Below are 22,262 nucleotides of genomic sequence, written 5' to 3' on the forward strand. Positions count from 1 at the left end.
GGCGCAGTTGGGTGTTCCAACAGGAGAATGACGCCAAAAGTGGTAAAGGAATGGCTAAATCAGGCTAGAATGAAGGTTTTAGAATGGCCTGACTTAAAGGTGTGGACAATGCTGAAGAAACAAGTCCATGTCAACACATTTAGCTGAACTGCAGCAATTTAGTGGTCAAGCAGAAGCTTGTGGATGGCTACCAAAAGTGCCTTATTGCAGGTCAACTTGCCAAGGGACATGTAAGCAAATATTAACATTGCTGTATGTATACTTTTGATTGGTCACATAATAAATTCATAAAAGAAGCAAACTTCATGAATGTTTTTTGTGAGCAACAAGTATGTGCTCCAATCACTACATCACAAACAAATAAGAAATGATTGTAAAGTCAAGACAGCCATGACATGATGTTCTTTACAAGTGTACGTACACTTTTGACCACCGCTGTACATAATCTGAGCTTTTTTTTTTTTGTCCCTTTGCTGTTGGTGTGTGTGTTTGTATCGTTGCCAAACTTGTGTTGACATGACTTTTGTAAATGAGCGTCTATTTTTGGATGCATCTTCATCCCGACATTCCCGTGTACAGCTCCTGGAGAAATGTTTTGTCATTTGAGGGGAGGTTTTTTTTCTTTTCTGATGGAATAAACTCAGGTGCCACTGATCCCAGTGCTTTCTCGTCATTGGCCCGCCCCGTGCTCCGCCTCCCCCCCCCACAGATAGCGTGGTGTCGGAGCAGGTGGCGGACGGCTGGCTTGACGTTCACTTTGCAGCAGTCAAATGGAGTCGGAGAAACAACTCCTGATGGAGCGTCTGCCCCGGTAAGATATCCCCCTCCACCTTTTGCACCGCTATTCTTTGTCACCATGTGTTCTTTCAGTTCTCAGGACCAGCGCGAGTCGGACTCTGACGCGACTTCTTTGGACGACACGCGGGAGCTGGCGTGGACCTGCGGCGGCGAGCCGGACGTGACGTCGGCGAAGGAGAGCGCCGCGAGACGTACGGCCGGGAGGAAGCTCCTTGTTGCCTTGGCGATCAGCCTCATCTTCATGATCGGCGAAGTGGTCGGTGAGTCTCTTTCAGCTTTATTAGTCAGGTATGTTCTAACACACAAGGAATCTGACTTGGTAGACCTTTACTCCATGTAAACTATGAGCTGAAAACATACACAAGAACTTAAATACCTAATATGTGTTCAATTATTAAGATAATAGTCCAGAGCAAGGGTGGGTAATTCATTTTTACCGGGGGTTGCATGAGCAACCTGAGCACTGCTGGAGGGCCTGCCGCTGTGAGTCATCCTGGGAGGGTATTTATGACCACTTTCACATTTTTACTCTCCCCGGGACTTGTGGAATTAATTCCCGGGAGGGATTTTTTTTTTTTTTTTACAATTTTTGGCATTTTTCACATTTTGGGCTGTTTTTGCCTTTTTCTTCCTGGGTCACTTGTGCGTCATCCCGGGGGTATTTTTGACCTTCATCCCCATGCTGGCTCTCCCTGGGCCTTGTGGAAGTCACTCCCCCGGGAGAGAATTTTAACCTTTTTCGGCTTTTTTCTCCACATTTTGGGCTTATTGACCTTTGGGCCTGCTTTAGGCCTTCCCTACTGCTGTGAGTCATCCTGGGAGGGTATTTTTGACCTTTTTCACATTTTTGCTCTCCCTGGGTCTTGTGGAATATTTTTTAGCATTTTTCACATTTTGGGCTGTTTTTGCCTTTTTCTTCCTGGGTCACCTGTGCGTCATCCCGGGGGTATTTTTGACCTTTATCCCCATGCTGGCTCTCCCTGGGTCTTGTGAAAGTCACTCCCCCGGGAGGGAATTTTAACCTTTTTCGGCTTTTGTCCCCACATTTTGGGCTTGTTGATCTTTGGGCCTGCTTTAGGCCTTCCCTACTGCTGTGAGTCATCCTGGGAGGGTATTTTTGACATTTTCCACATTTTTGCTCTCCCCGGGACTTGTAGAATATTTTTTACCATTTTCGGCATTTTTCACATTTTGGGCTGTTTTTGCTTTTTTCTTCCCGGGGCACCTGTGCGGTGTGTCATCCCGGGGGTATTTTTGACCTTTTCCCCCGTTGGCTCTCCCTAGGCCTTGTGGAAGTCACTCCCCCGAGAGGGAACTTTAACCTTTTTCGGCTTTTTTCCCCACATTTTGGGCTTGTTGTCCTTTGGGCCTGCTTTAGGCTTTCCCTACTGCTGTGAGTCATCCTGGGAGGGTATTTATGACCACTTTCACATTTTTAATCTCCCCGGGACTTGTGGAATTAATTCCCGGGAGGGATTTTTTTTTATTACAATTTTTGTCATTTTTCACATTTTGGGCTGTTTTTGCCTTTTTCTTCCTGGGTCACCTGTGCGTCATCCCGGGGGTATTTTTGACCTTCATCCCTATGCTGGTTCTCCTTGGGCCTTGTGGAAGTTACTCCCCCGGGAGAGAATTTGAACCTTTTTTGGCTTTTTTCTCCACATTTTGGGCTTATTGACCTTTGGGCCTGCTTTAGGCCTTCCCTACTGCTGTGAGTCATCCTGGGAGGGTATTTTTGACCTTTTACACATTTTTGCTCTCGCTGGGTCTTGTGGAATATTTTTTAGCATTTTTCACATTTTGGGCTGTTTTTGCCTTTTTCTTCCTGGGTCACCTGTGCGTCATCCCGGGGGTATTTTTGACCTTTATCCCCATGTTGGCTCTCCCTGGGCCTTGTGGAAGTCACTCCCCCGAGAGGGAATTTGAACCTTTTTCGGCTTTTTTCCCCACATTTTGGGCTTGTTGACCTTTGGGCCTGCTTTAGGCTTTCCCTACCGCTGTGAGTCATCCTGGGAGGGTATTTATGACCACTTTCACATTTTTACTCTCCCCGGGACTTGTGGAATTAATTCCCGGGAGGGATTTTTTTTTTTTTTTACAATTTTTGGCATTTTTCACATTTTGGGCTGTTTTTGCCTTTTTCTTCCCGGGTCACCTGTGCGGTGCGTCATCCCGGGGGTATTTTTGACCTTTTCCCCCATGTTGGCTCTCCCTGGGCCTTGTGGAAGTCACTCCCCTGGGAGGGAATTTTAACCTTTTTCAGCTTTTTTCCCCACATTTTGGGCTTGTTGACCTTTGGGCCTGCTTTAGGCTTTCCCTACCGCTGTGAGTCATCCTGGGAGGGTATTTATGACCACTTTCACATTTTTACTCTCCCCGGGACTTGTAGAATATTTTTTTTACCATTTTCGGCATTTTTCACATTTTGGACTGCTTTTGCTTTTTTCTTCCTGGGTCACCTGTGCGGTGCGTCATCCCGGGGGTATTTTTGATCTTTTTCCCCCATGTTGGCTCTCCCTGGTCCTTGTGGAAGTCACTCCCCCGGGAGGGAATTTTAACCTTTTTCGGCTTTTTTCCCCACATTTTGGGCTTGTTGACCTTTGGGCCTGCTTTAGGCCTTCCCTACTGCTGTGAGTCATCCCGGGGGTATTTTTGACCTTTTCCCCCATGTTGGCTCTCCCTGGGTCTTGTGGAAGTCACTCCCCCGGGAGGGAATTTTAACCTTTTTCGGCTTTTTTCCCCACATTTTGGGCTTGTTGACCTTTGGGCCTGCTTTAGGCCTTCCCTACTGCTGTGAGTCATCCCGGGAGGGTATTTTTGACCATTTTCACATTTTTGTCCCCCCCTTGTGGAATATTTTTTTAGCATTTTTCACATTTTGGGCTGTTTTTGCCTTTTTCTTCCCGGGACACCTGTGCGGTGCGTCATCCCGGGGGTATTTTTGACCTTTTTCCCATGTTGACTCTCTCTGAGCTTTGTGAAAGTCACTCCACCGGGAGGGAATTTTAACCTTTTTCAGCATTTTTTTCCACATTTTGGGCTGTTTTGGACTTGACCGTTTGGCCTTTGGGCCTGCTTTAGGCCTTCCCTACCGCTGTGGTCCAAGAATTTGACCTCTTTCCCAAATGTTGGTGTTGCTTAGGAGTCCAGCATGTGTTCCCGGGGAATGGGAGCCCTCTAGTGGACTTCTGCAGACTTTATCAATCAATTTAGAATTGCAATAAATACAAATTGTGATGTGATTATTTTTAAGCATGCCATTATGTATGATATGATCTTCTTTGAGGCAAAGAGAGGACATGACATGTTCCAGTAAGTCAGCGTTTCTCAAAGTGTGGGGCGCGCCCCACTGGTGGGGAATAGAGACATGACAGGTGGGGCGCGAGGAACGGGAGGAAATTTCACTTTAAATTTTTTTTTTTATTATTATATTCTTAGATATTTTTTTTTACGATGCTTTCATTTTCTATACACACTGTAAATCACTTTGTGATTCTGTCTGTGAAATCCGCTATATAAATAAATGGAAATTACCGGTACTTATTTTTACTGTAGGCTTTATATTTCTCGGTAGGAGCGAAAGTTTGACAGACATAGCAACAGTAACTAATGGGGGCGGGGCTAAGCGGAACAAACTTTGGCGCGGATGGGTAGCAGGCTAATGTGTGGATCACAATTACACAAATATATACATTTGTGACTCGCACCTCAAAGGTCGTCGAGCCAGAGCCAGCGCCTGCAGAGAAACAAAAATGTGACGGGCACACACTGTGTCATTCACCGGGAAGCACTCGCGTCAAGGCAGCTCAGCCCCGAACTCAATGAGGTTTTAACAGATGTTGCGAGCGCGGTAAATTTGATCAAAACACGACCACTGAAAGTGTGACTGTTCTCTGCACTGTGTGAGGAAATGGGAGCTGATCATACAGCCGTGCTGTTTCACAGTGAAGCAAGGTGGCTCTCCTGGGGGAAAGTGCTGTCACTTGCCCTGTCTTGCCAAATGCATAGCTCCTCCTTTTTTTTTTGCAGAGATTGCAAAGTGGCACTTTTATTTTATTTATTATTGAACTTGATGCAAGTTATTTGATTTATTATTGAACTAAATGCAAGTTATAACACTTTTATTTGATTTATTATTGAACTTGATGCAAGTTATAACACATTTTTGATTTATTATTGAACTTGATGCAAGTTATAACACTTTTGTTTTATTTATTATTGAACTTGATGCAAGTTATAACACTTTTTCGATTTATTATTGAACTTGATGCAAGTTATAACACTTTTTTGATTTATTATTGAACTTGATGCAAGTTATTTGATTTATTATTGAACTTGATGCAAGTTATAACACTTTTATTTGATTTATTATTGAACTTGATGCAAGTTATAACACTTTTGTTTAATTTATTATTGAACTTGATGCAAGTTATAACACTTTTTTGATTTATTATTGAACTTGATGCAAGTTATTTGATTTATTATTGAACTTGATGCAAGTTATAACACTTTTATTTGATTTAGTATTGAACTTGATGCAAGTTATAACACATTTTTGATTTATTATTGAACTTGATGCAAGTTATAACACTTTTATTTGATTTATTATTGAACTTGATGCAAGTTATAACACTTGTTTTATTTATTATTGAACTTGATGCAAGTTATAACACTTTTTTGATTTATTATTGAACTTGATGCAAGTTATAACACTTTTTTTGATTTATTATTGAACGTGATGCAAGTTATAACACTTTTTTTGATTTATTATTGAACTTGATGCAAGTTATAACACTTGTTTTATTTATTGAACTTGATGGAAGTTATTTTATTTATTATTGAACTTGATGCAAGTTATAACACCTTTATTTGATTTATTATTGAACTTGATGCAAGTTATAACACTTTTTTTATTTTTATTATTGAACTTGATGCAAGTTATAACACTTTTTTTGATTTATTATTGAACGTGATGCAAGTTATAACACTTTTTTTGATTTATTATTGAACTTGATGCAAGTTATAACACTTGTTTTATTTATTGAACTTGATGGAAGTTATTTTATTTATTATTGAACTTGATGCAAGTTATAACACTTTTATTTGATTTATTATTGAACTTGATGCAAGTTATAACACTTTTGTTTAATTTATTATTGAACTTGATGCAAGTTATAACACTTTTTTGATTTATTATTGAACTTGATGCAAGTTATTTGATTTATTATTGAACTTGATGCAAGTTATAACACTTATTTGATTTATTATTGAACTTGATGCAAGTTATAACACTTTTGTTTTATTTATTATTGAACTTGATGCAAGTTATAACACTTTTTTGATTTATTATTGAACTTGATGCAAGTTATAACACTTTTTTGATTTATTATTGAACTTGATGCAAGTTATAACACTTTTATTTGATTTATTATTGAACTTGATGCAAGTTATAACACTTTTTTTGATTTATTATTGAACTTGATACAAGTTATTTGATTTATTATTGAACTTGATGCAAGTTATAACACTTTTATTTGATTTAGTATTGAACTTGATGCAAGTTATAACACATTTTTGATTTATTATTGAACTTGATGCAAGTTATAACACTTTTATTTGATTTATTATTGAACTTGATGCAAGTTATAACACTTGTTTTATTTATTATTGAACTTGATGCAAGTTATAACACTTTTTTGATTTATTATTGAACTTGATGCAAGTTATAACACTTTTATTTGATTTATCATTGAACTTGATGCAAGTTATAACACTTGTTTTATTTATTATTGAACTTGATGCAAGTTATAACACTTTTTTGATTTATTATTGAACTTGATGCAAGTTATTTGATTTATTATTGAACTTGATGCAAGTTATAACACTTTTGTTTGATTTAGTATTGAACTTGATGCAAGTTATAACACATTTTTGATTTATTATTGAACTTGATGCAAGTTATAACACTTTTATTTGATTTATTATTGAACTTGATGCAAGTTATGACACTTTTGTTTTATTTATTATTGAACTTGATGGAAGTTATTTTATTTATTATTGAACTTGATGCAAGTTATAACACTTTTTTTGATTTATTATTGAACTTGATGCAAGTTATAACACTTTTATTTGATTTATTATTGAACTTGATGCAAGTTATAACACTTTTTTTGATTTATTATTGAACGTGATGCAAGTTATAACACTTTTTTTGATTTATTATTGAACTTGATGCAAGTTATGACACTTTTGTTTTATTTATTATTGAACTTGATGGAAGTTATTTTATTTATTATTGAACTTGATGCAAGTTATAACACTTTTTTTGATTTATTATTGAACTTGATGCAAGTTATAACACTTTTATTTGATTTATTATTGAACTTGATGCAAGTTATAACACTTTTTTTGATTTATTATTGAACGTGATGCAAGTTATAACACTTTTTTTGATTTATTATTGAACTTGATGCAAGTTATAACACTTGTTTTATTTATTGAACTTGATGGAAGTTATTTTTTTAATTATTGAACTTGATGCAAGTTATAACACTTTTATTTGATTTATTATTGAACGTGATGCAAGTTATAACACTTTTTTTGATTTATTATTGAACTTGATGCAAGTTATAACACTTGTTTTATTTATTGAACTTGATGGAAGTTATTTTATTTATTATTGAACTTGATGCAAGTTATAACACTTTTATTTGATTTAGTATTGAACTTGATGCAAGTTATAACACTTTTATTTGATTTATTATTGAACTTGATGCAAGTTATAACACTTGTTTTATTTATTATTGAACTTGATGCAAGTTATAACACTTTTTTGATTTATTATTGAACTTGATGCAAGTTATAACACTTTTATTTGATTTATTATTGAACTTGATGCAAGTTATAACACTTTTTTTGATTTATTATTGAACTTGATGCAAGTTATAACACTTGTTTTATTTATTGAACTTGATGGAAGTTATTTTATTTATTATTGAACTTGATGCAAGTTATAACACCTTTATTTGATTTATTATTGAATTTGATGCAAGTTATAACACTTTTTTTTATTTATTATTGAACTTGATGCAAGTTATAACAGTTTTTTTGATTTATTATTGAACGTGATGCAAGTTATAACAGTTTTTTTGATTTATTATTGAACGTGATGCAAGTTATAACACTTTTTTTGATTTATTATTGAACTTGATGCAAGTTATAACACTTTCGTTTTATTTATTGAACTTGATGGAAGTTATTTGATTTATTATTGAACTTGATGCAAGTTATAACACTTTTATTTGATTTATTATTGAACTTGATGCAAGTTATAACCCCTTTTTTTGATTTATTATTGAACGTGATGCAAGTTATAACACTTTTTTTGATTTATTATTGAACTTGATGCAAGTTATAACACTTGTTTTATTTATTGAACTTGATGGAAGTTATTTTATTTATTATTGAACTTGATGTTATTTTATGTTATTGAGTTTGAATGTATACAACTTGATGTTCAATAAATTTGAAAATGTTAAAACTTGGCATTAGCGCTCTGTTGGGGCGATGTGGGCAGGTGGGGCTTGAAAACTCCCCCTTGTCCAAAGTGGGGGATGACAAAAAAAAGTTTGAGAACCACTGCAGTAAGTCCAGGTGGTATGATCATTATTTTGCAGGTGGGTATGTTGCACACAGCCTGGCCATCATGACGGACGCCGCACACCTCCTGACTGACGTGGGCAGCATCGGCGTGAGCGTCTTCTCTCTCTGGATCTCAGGCCGCCCGCCCTCTCCCACCATGACCTTCGGGTGGCATCGAGCAGGTGGTCTCCCCAAAGGTCCCCTGCTGCCACTCGGGACTACATGTCCCCATGTCTGTCCATCAGAGATTCTGGGCATGCTGCTCTCGCTGGTGTCCGTCTGGACCGTGACGGTGGCGCTGGTCCTGTCCGCCGTTCAGAGGATCGCAGACGGCGGCGGCGGCTACGACATTGACGGCGACGTGATGCTGCTCACGTCAGGCTGCGCTGTGGCAGCTAACGTCCTGTGAGTACCGTATATATGATCCTCCACTCAATAAATATCAGCATTGACACCTGTGGCTGTAGGCAACCTCAAGAGGTGTTGTATACTATTTATATCCAATTGAATAGACTGCAAAGACAAGATATTTAACATTCAAAATGGTTATTTTTTGCAAATATTAGCTCATTTGGAAGCTGGCACAGGTGGCAAAAAAGACTGAGAAAGTTGAGGAATGCTCATCTTATTTGGAACATCCCACAGGTGAACAGGCTAATTGGGAACAGGTGGGTGCCATGATTGGGTATAAAAGCAGCTTCCATGAAATGCTCAGTCGTTCACAAACAAGGACGGGGGCGAGGGTCACCACTTTGTCAACAACAAATTGTTTAACAACAACATTTCTCAAGCAAGGAATTTAGGGATTTCACCATCTACGCTCCGTAATATCATCAAAAGGTTCAGAGAATCTGGAGAAATCAGTCCACGTAAGCCATGATATTATGCATCTCATCGGTGTGTAAAGGATATCACCACATAAAGTTAAAGTTAAAGTTCAAAAGTTAAAGTACCAATGATTGTCACACACACACTAGGTGTGGCGAAATTATTCTCTGCATTTGACCCATCCCCTTGATCACCCCCTGGGAGGTGAGGGGAGCAGTGGGCAGCAGCGGTGGCTGCGCCCGGGAATCATTTTGGTGATTTAACCCCCAATTCCAACCCTTGATGCTGAGTGCCAAGCAGGGAGGTAATGGGTCCCATTTTTATAGTCTTTGGTATGACTCGGCCAGGATTTGAACTCCCAACCTACCGATCTCAGGACGGACACTCTAACCACTAGGCCACTGAGTAGGTGGGCTCAGGTACAATTCAGAAAACCACTGTCAGTAACTACAGTCGGTCGCTACATCCGCAAGTGCAAGTTAAGACTCTTACTATGCGGAGCCAAAGCCAATTATCAACAACACCCGGAAACGCCGCCGGCTTCGCTGGGCCCGAGCTCATCTAAGATGGACTCATGCAAAGTGGGAAAGTGTTCTGTGGTCTGACGAGTCCACATTTTAAATTGTTTTTTTGGAAACTGCGGACGTCGTGTCCTCCGGACCAACGAGGAAAAGAACCATCCGGATTGTTCTAGGGTGAAAGTGTAAAAGGCAGCATGTGTGATGGTATGGGGGTGTATTAGTGTCCAAGACATGGGTAACTTACACATCTGTGAAGGCACCATTACATACAGCTTTTGGAGCTATCCAAGCAACGTTATCATGGACGCCCCTGCTTATTTCAGCGAGACAATGCTAAATTCTAAGTTAATGATTATTTGCAAAACAAAATAACAAAAGTTTCTCAGTGTGAACATGAAATATCTTGTCTTTGCAGTCTATTCAATTGAATATAAGTTGAAAAGGATTTGTTGTATCCTCTTTTTTATTTACCATTTACACAACGTGACAACTTCACCGCTTTTTGGGTGTTTGGTAATTTCATGCCAGGCCTGTGGCACATTCTAAAACAGGAGGGTCAAATTGGTTCACACTGAGAAACTTGCAAATAATCACAAACTTAGAATTTATTGGCAGCAACACATTGCAAAAAAAAGGTATTTTTTTTTACCAGTGTGTTACATGGCCTTTCCTTTTAACAACACTCAGTAAAGGTTTGGGAACTGAGGCGACACATTTTTGAAGTGAAATACAATTCTAGTACCCAGCACTCTTTTACTACGAAGCCACGCTGTTGTAACACGTGGCTTGGCATTGTCTTGCTGAAATAAGCAGGGGCGTCCATGATAACAACATATGTTGCTGTATTTACCTTTCAGCATTAATGGTGCCTTCACAGATGTGTAAGTTACCCAAGTCTTGGCCACTAATACACCCCCATACCATCACACATGCTGCCTTTTACACTTTCACCCTAGAACAATCCGGATGGTTCTTTTCCCTCTTTGGTCCGGAGGACACCACGTCCACAGTTTCCCAAAAAACAATTTGAAATGTGGACTCGTCAGACCACAGAACACTTTTCCACTTTGCATCAGTCCGTCTTAGATGAGCTCGGGCCCGGCGGGTGTTGTTGATAAATGGCTGTGGATTTGCATAGTAGAGTTTTAACTTGCACTTAACAGATGTAGCGACCAACTGTGGTTACTGACAGCGGTTTTCCGAAGTGTTCCCGAGCCCATGTGGTGATATCCTTTACACGCCGATGTGGCTTTTTGATGCTTTACCGCCTGAAGGATGGAAGGTGTGTAATATCATGGCTTACGTGCAGTGATTTCTCCAGATTCTCTTTACTTTTTGATGATATTACGGAGCGTAGATGGTGAAATCCCTAAATTCCTTGCTTGAGAAATGTTGTTCTTAAACAATTTGTTGTTGACAAAGTGGTGACCCTTGTTTGTGAACGACTGAGCATTTCTTTTACACCCAATCATGGCACCCACCTGTTCCCAATTAGCCCGCTCACCTGTGGGACGTTCCAAATAAGTCTTTGACGAGCATTCCTCAACTTTCTCAGTCTTTTTTGCCACTTGTGCCAGCTTTTTTTTGAAACTTTATCCCTGACTTGTGTGTCCAGCATGGTGGTGATCCTCCACCAGTCAGGCGTCGGTCACGGTCACGGTCACGGTCACGGGCACGACAACGCCAGCGTGAAGGCCGCCTTCATCCACGCGCTGGGAGACCTGGTCCAGAGCCTCGGCGTCCTGCTGGCGGCCGCCGTCATCCACGTGTGGGTGAGTTGCAGCCGGACGTGCTCAGTAAAAATGTTTCGCACTTTATGGGTGTAATCTTAAATTATAACTAGTACTTTACCGGTAGTGTCAATACAGCCAGTGAGTGTGCCACACACTCTCTGAGGTTGTCATTTATCCATCATTACAGCCTGAATACAAAGCAGCAGACCCCGCCTGCACGCTGCTCTTCTCCCTGCTGGTGGTGTGCACCACCTTGCCCACCGCCAGGGACGTCTTCAGGGTGCTGATGGAGGGTATGACCCCCCCCCCCCCCGCCCACGACTTGACGTTATTGAGGCGCGCCACAAAGTGTCATGTGCCTTCAGGTGCACCGCCCCACGTGGACCACGCCACCGTGCGAGACCTGCTGCTGTCTGTGCCGGGGGTGGTGTCGCTGCACGGCCTGCACGTGTGGAGCCTCAACATCACGCACTGCTCGCTGGGCGTGCACCTGGCGGCAGGTGAGAGCGCCACGCTGTTTGTTTTCTTCATGTCACAAACTGAGGGCCACACTGAGGGCCACACTGAGGGTCACACTGAGGGTCACACTGAGGGTCACACTGAGGGTCACACTGAGGGCCACACTGAGGGCCACACAGCTTGTCTTTGCATTTCATTATGCAATCTTCTTTTTACACTGGAAACTCATCTGTAGCTTTTACAGTCAAAACTGGCTACAGTCACCAGAAATTTACTGTAAAATGTACTTAGTTAGTTACTAATTAGTAACTATGGTTGTGTAATTAGTTAGTATGGTTGTGTAATTAGTTACTATGGTCATCTACTTAGTTACTATAGTCATCTACTTAGTGACTATGGTCATCTACTTAGTTACTGTGGCCATCTAATTAGTTACTATGGTCATCTACTTAGTTACTATGGTCATCTAATTAGTTACTATAGTCATCTACTTAGTGACTGCTCATTAATTAGTTACTATCAAATCAACTTTATTTTACTATGGTCGTGTAATTAGTTACTATGGTCATCTAATTAGTTACTATGGTCATCTACAGTAATTAGTTACTATGGTCGTGTAATTAGTTACTATGGTCATCTAATTAGTTACTATGGTCATCTACTTAGTTTTTATGGTCATCTACTTAGTTACTATGGTCATCTACTTAGTGACTATGGTCATTAATTAGTTACTATGGTCGTGTAATTAGTTACTATAGTCATCTACTTAGTGACTATGGTCATTAATTAGTTACTATGGTCGTGTAATTAGTTACTATGGTCATGTAATTAGTTACTATGGTCATCTACTTAGTGACTATGGTCATTAATTAGTTACTATGGTCGTGTAATTAGTTACTATGGTCATGTAATTAGTTACTATGGTCATCTAATTAGTTACTATAGTCATCTACTTAGTGACTATGGTCATCTACTTAGTTACTGTGGCCATCTAATTAGTTACTATGGTCATCTACTTAATTACTATGGTCATCTACTCAGTCACTATGGTCATCTAATTAGTTACTATGGTCATCTACTTAGTTACTATGGTCATCTAATTAGTTACTATAGTCATCTACTTAGTGACTGGTCATTAATTAGTTACTATGGTCGTGTAATTAGTTACTATCAAATCAACTTTATTTTACTATGGTCGTGTAATTAGTTACTATGGTCATCTAATTAGTTACTATGGTCATCTACAGTAATTAGTTACTATGGTCGTGTAATTAGTTACTATGGTCATCTACTTAGTTTTTATGGTCATCTAATTAGTTACTATAGTCATCTACTTAGTGACTGGTCATTAATTAGTTACTATGGTCGTGTAATTAGTTACTATGGTCGTGTAATTAGTTACTATGGTCATCTAATTAGTTACTATGGTCATCTACAGTAATTAGTTACTATGGTCGTGTAATTAGTTACTATGGTCATCTAATTAGTTACTATGGTCATCTACTTAGTTTTTATGGTCATCTACTTAGTTACTATAGTCATCTACTTAGTGACTATGGTCATTAATTAGTTACTATGGTCGTGTAATTAGTTACTATGGTCATCTACTTAGTTTTTATGGTCATCTAATTAGTTACTATAGTCATCTACTTAGTGACTGGTCATTAATTAGTTACTATGGTCGTGTAATTAGTTACTATGGTCGTGTAATTAGTTACTATGGTCATCTAATTAGTTACTATGGTCATCTACAGTAATTAGTTACTATGGTCGTGTAATTAGTTACTATGGTCATCTAATTAGTTACTATGGTCATCTACTTAGTTTTTATGGTCATCTACTTAGTTACTATAGTCATCTACTTAGTGACTATGGTCATTAATTAGTTACTATGGTCGTGTAATTAGTTACTATGGTCATGTAATTAGTTACTATGGTCATCTAATTAGTTACTATGGTCATATAATTAGTTACTATGGTCATCTAATTAGTTACTATGGTCATCTACTTAGTTTTTATGGTCATCTACTTAGTTACTATAGTCATCTACTTAGTGACTATGGTCATTAATTAGTTACTATGGTCGTGTAATTAGTTACTATGGTCATGTAATTAGTTACTATGGTCATCTAATTAGTTACTATGGTCATCTACAGTAATTAGTTACTATAGTCATCTACTTAGTGACTGGTCATTAATTAGTTACTATGGTCGTGTAATTAGTTACTATGGTCATGTATTTAGTTACTATGGTCATCTACTTAGTTACTATGGTCGTGTAATTAGTTACTATGGTCATGTATTTAGTTACTATGGTCATCTGCTTAGTTACTATGGTCGTGTAATTAGTTACTATGGTCATCTACTTAGTTACTATGGTCGTGTAATTAGTTACTATGGTCATCTAATTAGTTATTATGGTCATCTAATTAGTTACTATGGTCATCTACTTTGTTTTAATGGTCATCTACTTAGTTACTATAGTCATCTACTTAGTGACTATGGTCATCTACTTAGTTACTATGGCCATCTAATTAGTTACTATGGTCATCTACTCAGTCACTATGGTCATCTACTTAGTTACTATGGTCATCTACTTAGTTACTATGGTCATCTAATTAGTTACTATGGTCATCTACTTAGTTTTAATGGTCATCTACTTAGTTACTATTGTCATCTACTTAGTGACTGGTCATTAATTAGTTACTATGGTCGTGTAATCAGTTACTATGGTCATCTACTTAGTTTTTATGGTCATCTACTTAGGTACTATAGTCATCTACTTAGTGACTATGGTCATTAATTAGTTACTATGGTCATCTAATTAGTTTTTATGGTCATCTACTTAGTTACTATAGTCATCTACTTAGTGACTATGGTCATTAATTAGTTACTATGGTCGTGTAATTAGTTACTATGGTCATCTAATTAGTTACTATGGTCATCTACAGTAATTAGTTACTATGGTCGTGTAATTAGTTACTATAGTCATCTACTTAGTGACTGGTCATTAATTAGTTACTATGGTCGTGTAATTAGTTACTATGGTCATGTATTTAGTTACTATGGTCATCTGCTTAGTTACTATGGTCGTGTAATTAGTTACTATGGTCATCTACTTAGTTACTATGGTCGTGTAATTAGTTACTATGGTCATCTAATTAGTTACTATGGTCGTGTAATTAGTTACTATGGTCATCTAATTAGTTATTATGGTCATCTAATTAGTTACTATGGTCATCTACTTAGTTACTATGGTCATCTACTTTGTTTTAATGGTCATCTACTTAGTTACTATAGTCATCTACTTAGTGACTATGGTCATCTACTTAGTTACTATGGCCATCTAATTAGTTACTATGGTCATCTACTCAGTCACTATGGTCATCTACTTAGTTACTATGGTCATCTACTTAGTTACTATGGTCATCTAATTAGTTACTATGGTCATCTAATTAGTTACTATGGTCATCTACTTAGTTTTAATGTCATCTACTTAGTTACTATAGTCATCTACTTAGTGACTGGTCATTAATTAGTTACTATGGTCGTGTAATTAGTTACTATGGTCATCTACTTAGTTACAATGGTCATCTACTTAGGTACTATAGTCATCTACTTAGTGACTATGGTCATTAATTAGTTACTATGGTCATCTAATTAGTTACTATGGTCCTCTACTTAGTGACTGTGGTCATCTAATTAGTTACTATGGTCGTGTAATTAGTTACTATGGTCATGTAATTAGTTACTATGGTCATCTAATTAGTTACTATGGTCATCTACAGTAATTAGTTACTATGGTTGTGTAATTTGTTACTACGGTCATCCAATTAGTGACTATGGTTATCTAGTTAGTTACTATGGTCATCTAATTAGTGACTATGGTCATCTACTTAGTTACTATGGTCATGTACTTAGTTACTATGGTCATCTAATTAGTGACTATGGTCATCTACTTAGTTACTATGCTCATCTAAGTAGCTACTTAGCTCATCTAATTAGGTATTATGCTCATCTAATTAGTGACTATGGTCATCTAATTAGTGACTATGGTCATCTAATTAGTTACTATGGTCATCTAATTAGTGACTATGGTCATCTACTTAGTTACTATGGTCATCTAAGTAGCTACTTAGCTCATCTAATTAGGTATTATGCTCATCTAATTAGTGACTATGGTCATCTAATTAGTTACTATGGTCATCTAATTAGTTACTATGGTCGTGTAATTAGTTACTTTGGTCATCTAATTAGTTACTATGGTCATCTAATTAGTTACTATGGTCGTGTAATTAGTTACTTTGGTCATCTAATTAGTTACTATGGTCATCTAATTAGTTACTATGGTCATCTAATTAGTTACTATGGTCGTGTAATTAGTTACTTTGGTCATCTAATTAGTTACTATGGTCATCTAATTAGTTACTATGGTCGTGTAATTAGTTACTTTGGTCATCTAATTAGGTATTATGCTCATCTAATTAGTTACTATGGTCATCTAATTAGTTACTATGCTCATCTAATTAGTTACAATGGTCATCTACTTAGTTACTAATTCTTTGTTTTAAATTACTCCTTTGCACACTCTTGGCATTCTCTCCATGAGCTTGAAGAGGTAGTCGCCTGAAACGGTTTTCACTTCACAGGTGTGCTTGAAGCTCATGGAGAGAATGCCAGGAGTGTGCAAAGGGTGGCTATTTTGAAGAAACTAGAATATAAAACATGTTATTTCACCTTTTTGTGTGAAGTCCATAACTCCACATGTTTACATGTGACAATCTACAATGTAAATAGTCATGAAGAGGAGAAGGTGTGTCCAAAGGTGTGCAGAAGGTGTAGACTGAAGTCGTGTATGTTTGTTTTCTGCAGAAGACGGTGTTGATCCACACGTCATCATCACCACGGCAACTCAACTCCTGCGCTCGCAATACCATTTCACCTCCGTCACCATCCAAGTGGAAGGCAGAAGTGTGGTGACACACCTGATAGAAGGTGAGGATGCTGCGTGGTGACACACCTGATAGAAGGTGAGGATGCTGCGTGGTGACACACCTGATAGAAGGTGAGGATGCTGCGTGGTGACACACCTGATAGAAGGTGAGGATGCTGCGTGGTGACACACCTGATAGAAGGTGAGGATGCCGTGTGGTGACACACCTGATAGAAGGTGAGGATGCCGCGTGGTGACACACCTGATAGAAGGTGAGGATGCCGTGTGGTGACACACCTGATAGAAGGTGAGGATGCCGCGTGGTGACACACCTGATAGAAGGTGAGGATGCTGTGTGGTGACACACCTGATAGAAGGTGAGGACGCCGCGTGGTGACACACCTGATAGAAGGTGAGGATGCTGCGTGGTGACACACCTGATAGAAGGTGAGGATGCTGCGTGGTGACACACCTGATAGAAGGTGAGGATGCTGCGTGGTGACACACCTGATAGAAGGTGAGGATGCCGCGTGGTGACACACCTGATAGAAGGTGAGGATGCCGCGTGGTGACACACCTGATAGAAGGTGAGGATGCCGTGTGGTGACACACCTGATAGAAGGTGAGGATGCTGCGTGGTGACACACCTGATAGAAGGTGAGGATGCTGCGTGGTGACACACCTGATAGAAGGTGAGGATACCGCGTGGTGACACACCTGATAGAAGGTGAGGATGCTGTGTGGTGACACACCTGATAGAAGGTGAGGATGCTGCGTGGTGACACACCTGATAGAAGGTGAGGATACCGCGTGGTGACACACCTGATAGAAGGTGAGGATGCCGCGTGGTGACACACCTGATAGAAGGTGAGGATGCTGCGTGGTGACACACCTGATAGAAGGTGAGGATGCTGCGTGGTGACACACCTGATAGAAGGTGAGGATGCTGCGTGGTGACACACCTGATAGAAGGTGAGGATGCTGCGTGGTGACACACCTGATAGAAGGTGAGGATGCCGCGTGGTGACACACCTGATAGAAGGTGAGGATGCCGCGTGGTGACACACCTGATAGAAGGTGAGGATGCCGCGTGGTGACACACCTGATAGAAGGTGAGGATGCCGCGTGGTGACACACCTGATAGAAGGTGAGGATGCCGCGTGGTGACACACCTGATAGAAGGTGAGGATGCTGCGTGGTGACACACCTGATAGAAGGTGAGGATGCTGCGTGGTGACACACCTGATAGAAGGTGAGGATGCCGCGTGGTGACACACCTGATAGAAGGTGAGGATGCCGCGTGGTGACACACCTGATAGAAGGTGAGGATGCCGCGTGGTGACACACCTGATAGAAGGTGAGGATGCCGCGTGGTGACACACCTGATAGAAGGTGAGGATGCCGCGTGGTGACACACCTGATAGAAGGTGAGGATGCCGCGTGGTGACACACCTGATAGAAGGTGAGGATGCCGCGTGGTGACACACCTGATAGAAGGTGAGGATGCCGCGTGGTGACACACCTGATAGAAGGTGAGGATGCCGCGTGGTGACACACCTGATAGAAGGTGAGGATGCCGCGTGGTGACACACCTGATAGAAGGTGAGGATGCCGCGTGGTGACACACCTGATAGAAGGTGAGGATGCTGCGTGGTGACACACCTGATAGAAGGTGAGGATGCCGCGTGGTGACACACCTGATAGAAGGTGAGGATGCCGCGTGGTGACACACCTGATAGAAGGTGAGGACGCCGCGTGGTGACACACCTGATAGAAGGTGAGGATGCCGCGTGGTGACACACCTGATAGAAGGTGAGGATGCCGCGTGGTGACACACCTGATAGAAGGTGAGGACGCCGCGTGGTGACACACCTGATAGAAGGTGAGGACGCCGCGTGGTGACACACCTGATAGAAGGTGAGGACGCCGCGTGGTGACACACCTGATAGAAGGTGAGGACGCCGCGTGGTGACACACCTGATAGAAGGTGAGGACGCCGCGTGGTGACACACCTGATAGAAGGTGAGGACGCCGCGTGGTGACACACCTGATAGAAGGTGAGGACGCCGCGTGGTGACACCTGATAGAAGGTGAGGATGCCGCGTGGTGACACACCTGATAGAAGGTGAGGATGCTGCGTGGTGACACACCTGATAGAAGGTGAGGATGCTGCGTGGTGACACACCTGATAGAAGGTGAGGATGCTGCGTGGTGACACACCTGATAGAAGGTGAGGACGCCGCGTGGTGACACACCTGATAGAAGGTGAGGATGCTGCGTGGTGACACACCTGATAGAAGGTGAGGATGCTGCGTGGTGACACACCTGATAGAAGGTGAGGATGCTGCGTGGTGACACACCTGATAGAAGGTGAGGATGCTGCGTGGTGACACACCCGATAGAAGGTGAGGATGCTGCGTGGTGACACACCCGATAGAAGGTGAGGATGCTGCGTGGTGACACACCCGATAGAAGGTGAGGATGCCGCGTGGTGACACACCTGATAGAAGGTGAGGATGCTGCGTGGTGACACACCTGATAGAAGGTGAGGATGCTGCGTGGTGACACACCTGATAGAAGGTGAGGATGCCGCGTGGTGACACACCTGATAGAAGGTGAGGATGCTGCGTGGTGACACACCTGATAGAAGGTGAGGATGCTGCGTGGTGACACACCTGATAGAAGGTGAGGATGCCGCGTGGTGACACACCTGATAGAAGGTGAGGATGCCGCGTGGTGACACACCTGATAGAAGGTGAGGATGCCGCGTGGTGACACACCTGATAGAAGGTGAGGATGCTGCGTGGTGACACACCTGATAGAAGGTGAGGATGCCGTGTGGTGACACACCTGATAGAAGGTGAGGATGCCGCGTGGTGACACACCTGATAGAAGGTGAGGATGCCGTGTGGTGACACACCTGATAGAAGGTGAGGATGCTGCGTGGTGACACACCTGATAGAAGGTGAGGATGCCGCGTGGTGACACACCTGATAGAAGGTGAGGATGCCGCGTGGTGACACACCTGATAGAAGGTGAGGATGCTGCGTGGTGACACACCTGATAGAAGGTGAGGATGCCGCGTGGTGACACACCTGATAGAAGGTGAGGATGCCGCGTGGTGACACACCTGATAGAAGGTGAGGATGCTAAGGTCATTTCATCCCTACAAGCCTGTTTTGCAGGTTTCCCTGCCCTTCAGTCAATTTTATATTCTAAATCACCTGAAGAGCAGAGGAACCTGCGGAAAAAACAGAGGCTATTTCATCCCTACAAGCCTGTTTTGATAGGTTTCCCTGCTCTTCGTGGGATTATATATTATAAAATCCCCTGTTTTACCCATTTAATTACGTTTAAAAATAGTGTGTGTGATGGTGTTGTTTCCCTGCTCTTCAGGGGATTTTATATTATAAAATAGTGTGTGTGATGGTGTTGTTTCCCTGCTCTTCAGGGGATTTTATATTATAAAATAGTGTGTGTGATGGTGTTGTTTCTCTGCTCTTCAGGGGATTTTATATTATAAAATCCCCTGAAGAGCAGGGAAACAACACCATCACACACACTATTTTTAAACGTAATTAAATGGGTAAAACAGGGGATTGTATAATATATAATCCCACGAAGAGCAGAGAAACCTATCAAAACAGGCTTGTAGGGATGAAATCTCTCTCTCTCACTCTCTCTCTCTCTCTCCACTTCTCTCTTTCTCTCTCCCCTCACCTTCTCTCTCTCTCTCTCTCTCCCCTCTCTCTCTCCACTTCTCTCTCTCTTTCTCTTTCCACTTCTCTCTCCTATCTCCCCTTCTCTCTTCTCTCTCTCTTCCCCTTCTCTCTCTCCTCTCTCTCTCTCTCTCCTCCCCTTCACCTTCTCTCTTTCTCCCCTTCTCTCTCCTCCTCTCTCTCTCTCCCCTTCTCTCTCTCTCTCTCTCCACTTCTCTTTCTCTCTCCACTTCTCTTTCTCTCTCCACTTCTCTCTCTCTCTCCTATCTCCCCTTCTCTCTCTTCCCCTTCTCTCTCTCTCTCCTCACCTTCTCTCTTTCTCCCCTTCTCTCTCTCTCGCTCTCCTTCTCTCTCTCTCTCCCCTTCTCTCTCTCTCACTCGCTCTCTCTCTCTCCACTTCTCTCTTTCTCTCCCCTCACCTTCTCTCTCTCTCTCTCCCCTCTCTCTTTCCACTTCTCTCTCTCTTTCTCTTTCCACTTCTCTCTCCTATCTCCCCTTCTCTCTTCTCTCTCTCTTCCCCTTCTCTCTCTCCTCTCTCTCTCTGTCTCTCCTCCCCTTCTCTCTCTCTCTCCCCCCTCACCTTCTCTCTTTCTCCCCTTCTCTCTCCTCCTCTCTCTCTCTCCCCTTCTCTCTCTCTCACTCGCTCTCTCCTCTCTCTCTCTCCACTTCTCTCTTTCTCTCTCCACTTCTCTCTCTCTCTCCTATCTCCCCTTCTCTCTCTCCCCTTCTCTCTCTCTCTCCTTCTCTCACTCTCTCCCCTCACCTTCTCTCTTTCTCCCCTTGTCTCTCTCTCGCTCTCCTTATGTCTCACTCTCCCCCTCTCTCTCTCTCTCCACTTCTCTCTTTCTGTCTCCCCTCACCTTCTCTCTCTCTCTCTCTCCCCTTCTCTCTCTCTCTCCCTTTCTCTCTCCACTTCTCTCTCTTCCCCTTCTCTCTCTTCTCTCCTCCCCTTCTCTCTTTCTCCCCTTCTCTCTCTCACTCGCTCTCTCTCTCTCTCCACTTCTCTCTTTCTCTCTCCACTTCTCTCTCTCTCCCCTCACCTTCTCTCTCTCTCCCCTCACCTTCTCTCTCTCCCCTATCTCCCCTTCTCTCCCCTACAGATAGTGTGGTGTAGGACATAAGGTGTAGTACCAGTATTCACCACATGTGATGGTGTTGTTTCCCTGCTCTTCAGGGGATTTTATATTATAAAATCCCCTGAAGAGCAGGGAAACAACACCATCACACACACTATTTTTAAACGTAATTAAATGGGTAAAACAGGGGATTTTATAATATATAATCCCACGAAGAGCAGGGAAACCTATCAAAACAGGCTTGTAGGGATGAAATAGGTCAGGAAAAAACACAGAGACTAATGTATATTCTGCTCTATCCCGGTATTGAGCACTCTATAAACCACAGAAACTACGACTATTTATATATATATTTATATATATATTAAAGATGCGCGGTTTGCGGGCACAACCGCGGAGTCCGCGGATTATCCGCGGATCGGGCGGATGAAATTAAAAAAAATTAGATTTTATCAGCGGGTCGGGTCGGGCGGTTGAAATAAAAAAAAATTAGATTTTAAATAGATTCAGGCGGGTGGCAGTTAAACCAATTGGTAAATATATATACATAGTTA

General features: G+C 41.2%; 1 protein-coding gene across 1 annotated transcript; it reads left to right on the forward strand.

Moving 5' to 3' along the window:
* The first annotated feature begins 318 nt into the window (after positions 1-318).
* LOC133572362 (proton-coupled zinc antiporter SLC30A2-like) lies at positions 319-21,746 on the forward strand. Its single transcript, XM_061925299.1, has 9 exons — positions 319-811; positions 871-1,058; positions 8,475-8,621; positions 8,685-8,844; positions 11,404-11,560; positions 11,709-11,814; positions 11,887-12,021; positions 16,853-16,975; positions 21,733-21,746. Exons 1-9 carry the CDS (start codon positions 771-773, stop codon positions 21,744-21,746), a joined length of 1,071 nt encoding a protein of 356 aa, XP_061781283.1. The 5' UTR covers positions 319-770.
* The last annotated feature ends 516 nt before the right edge of the window (positions 21,747-22,262 follow it).

Source organism: Nerophis lumbriciformis, linkage group LG29 (genome assembly GCF_033978685.3).
Source record: "Nerophis lumbriciformis linkage group LG29, RoL_Nlum_v2.1, whole genome shotgun sequence".
NCBI classification, from domain to species: domain Eukaryota; kingdom Metazoa; phylum Chordata; class Actinopteri; order Syngnathiformes; family Syngnathidae; genus Nerophis; species Nerophis lumbriciformis.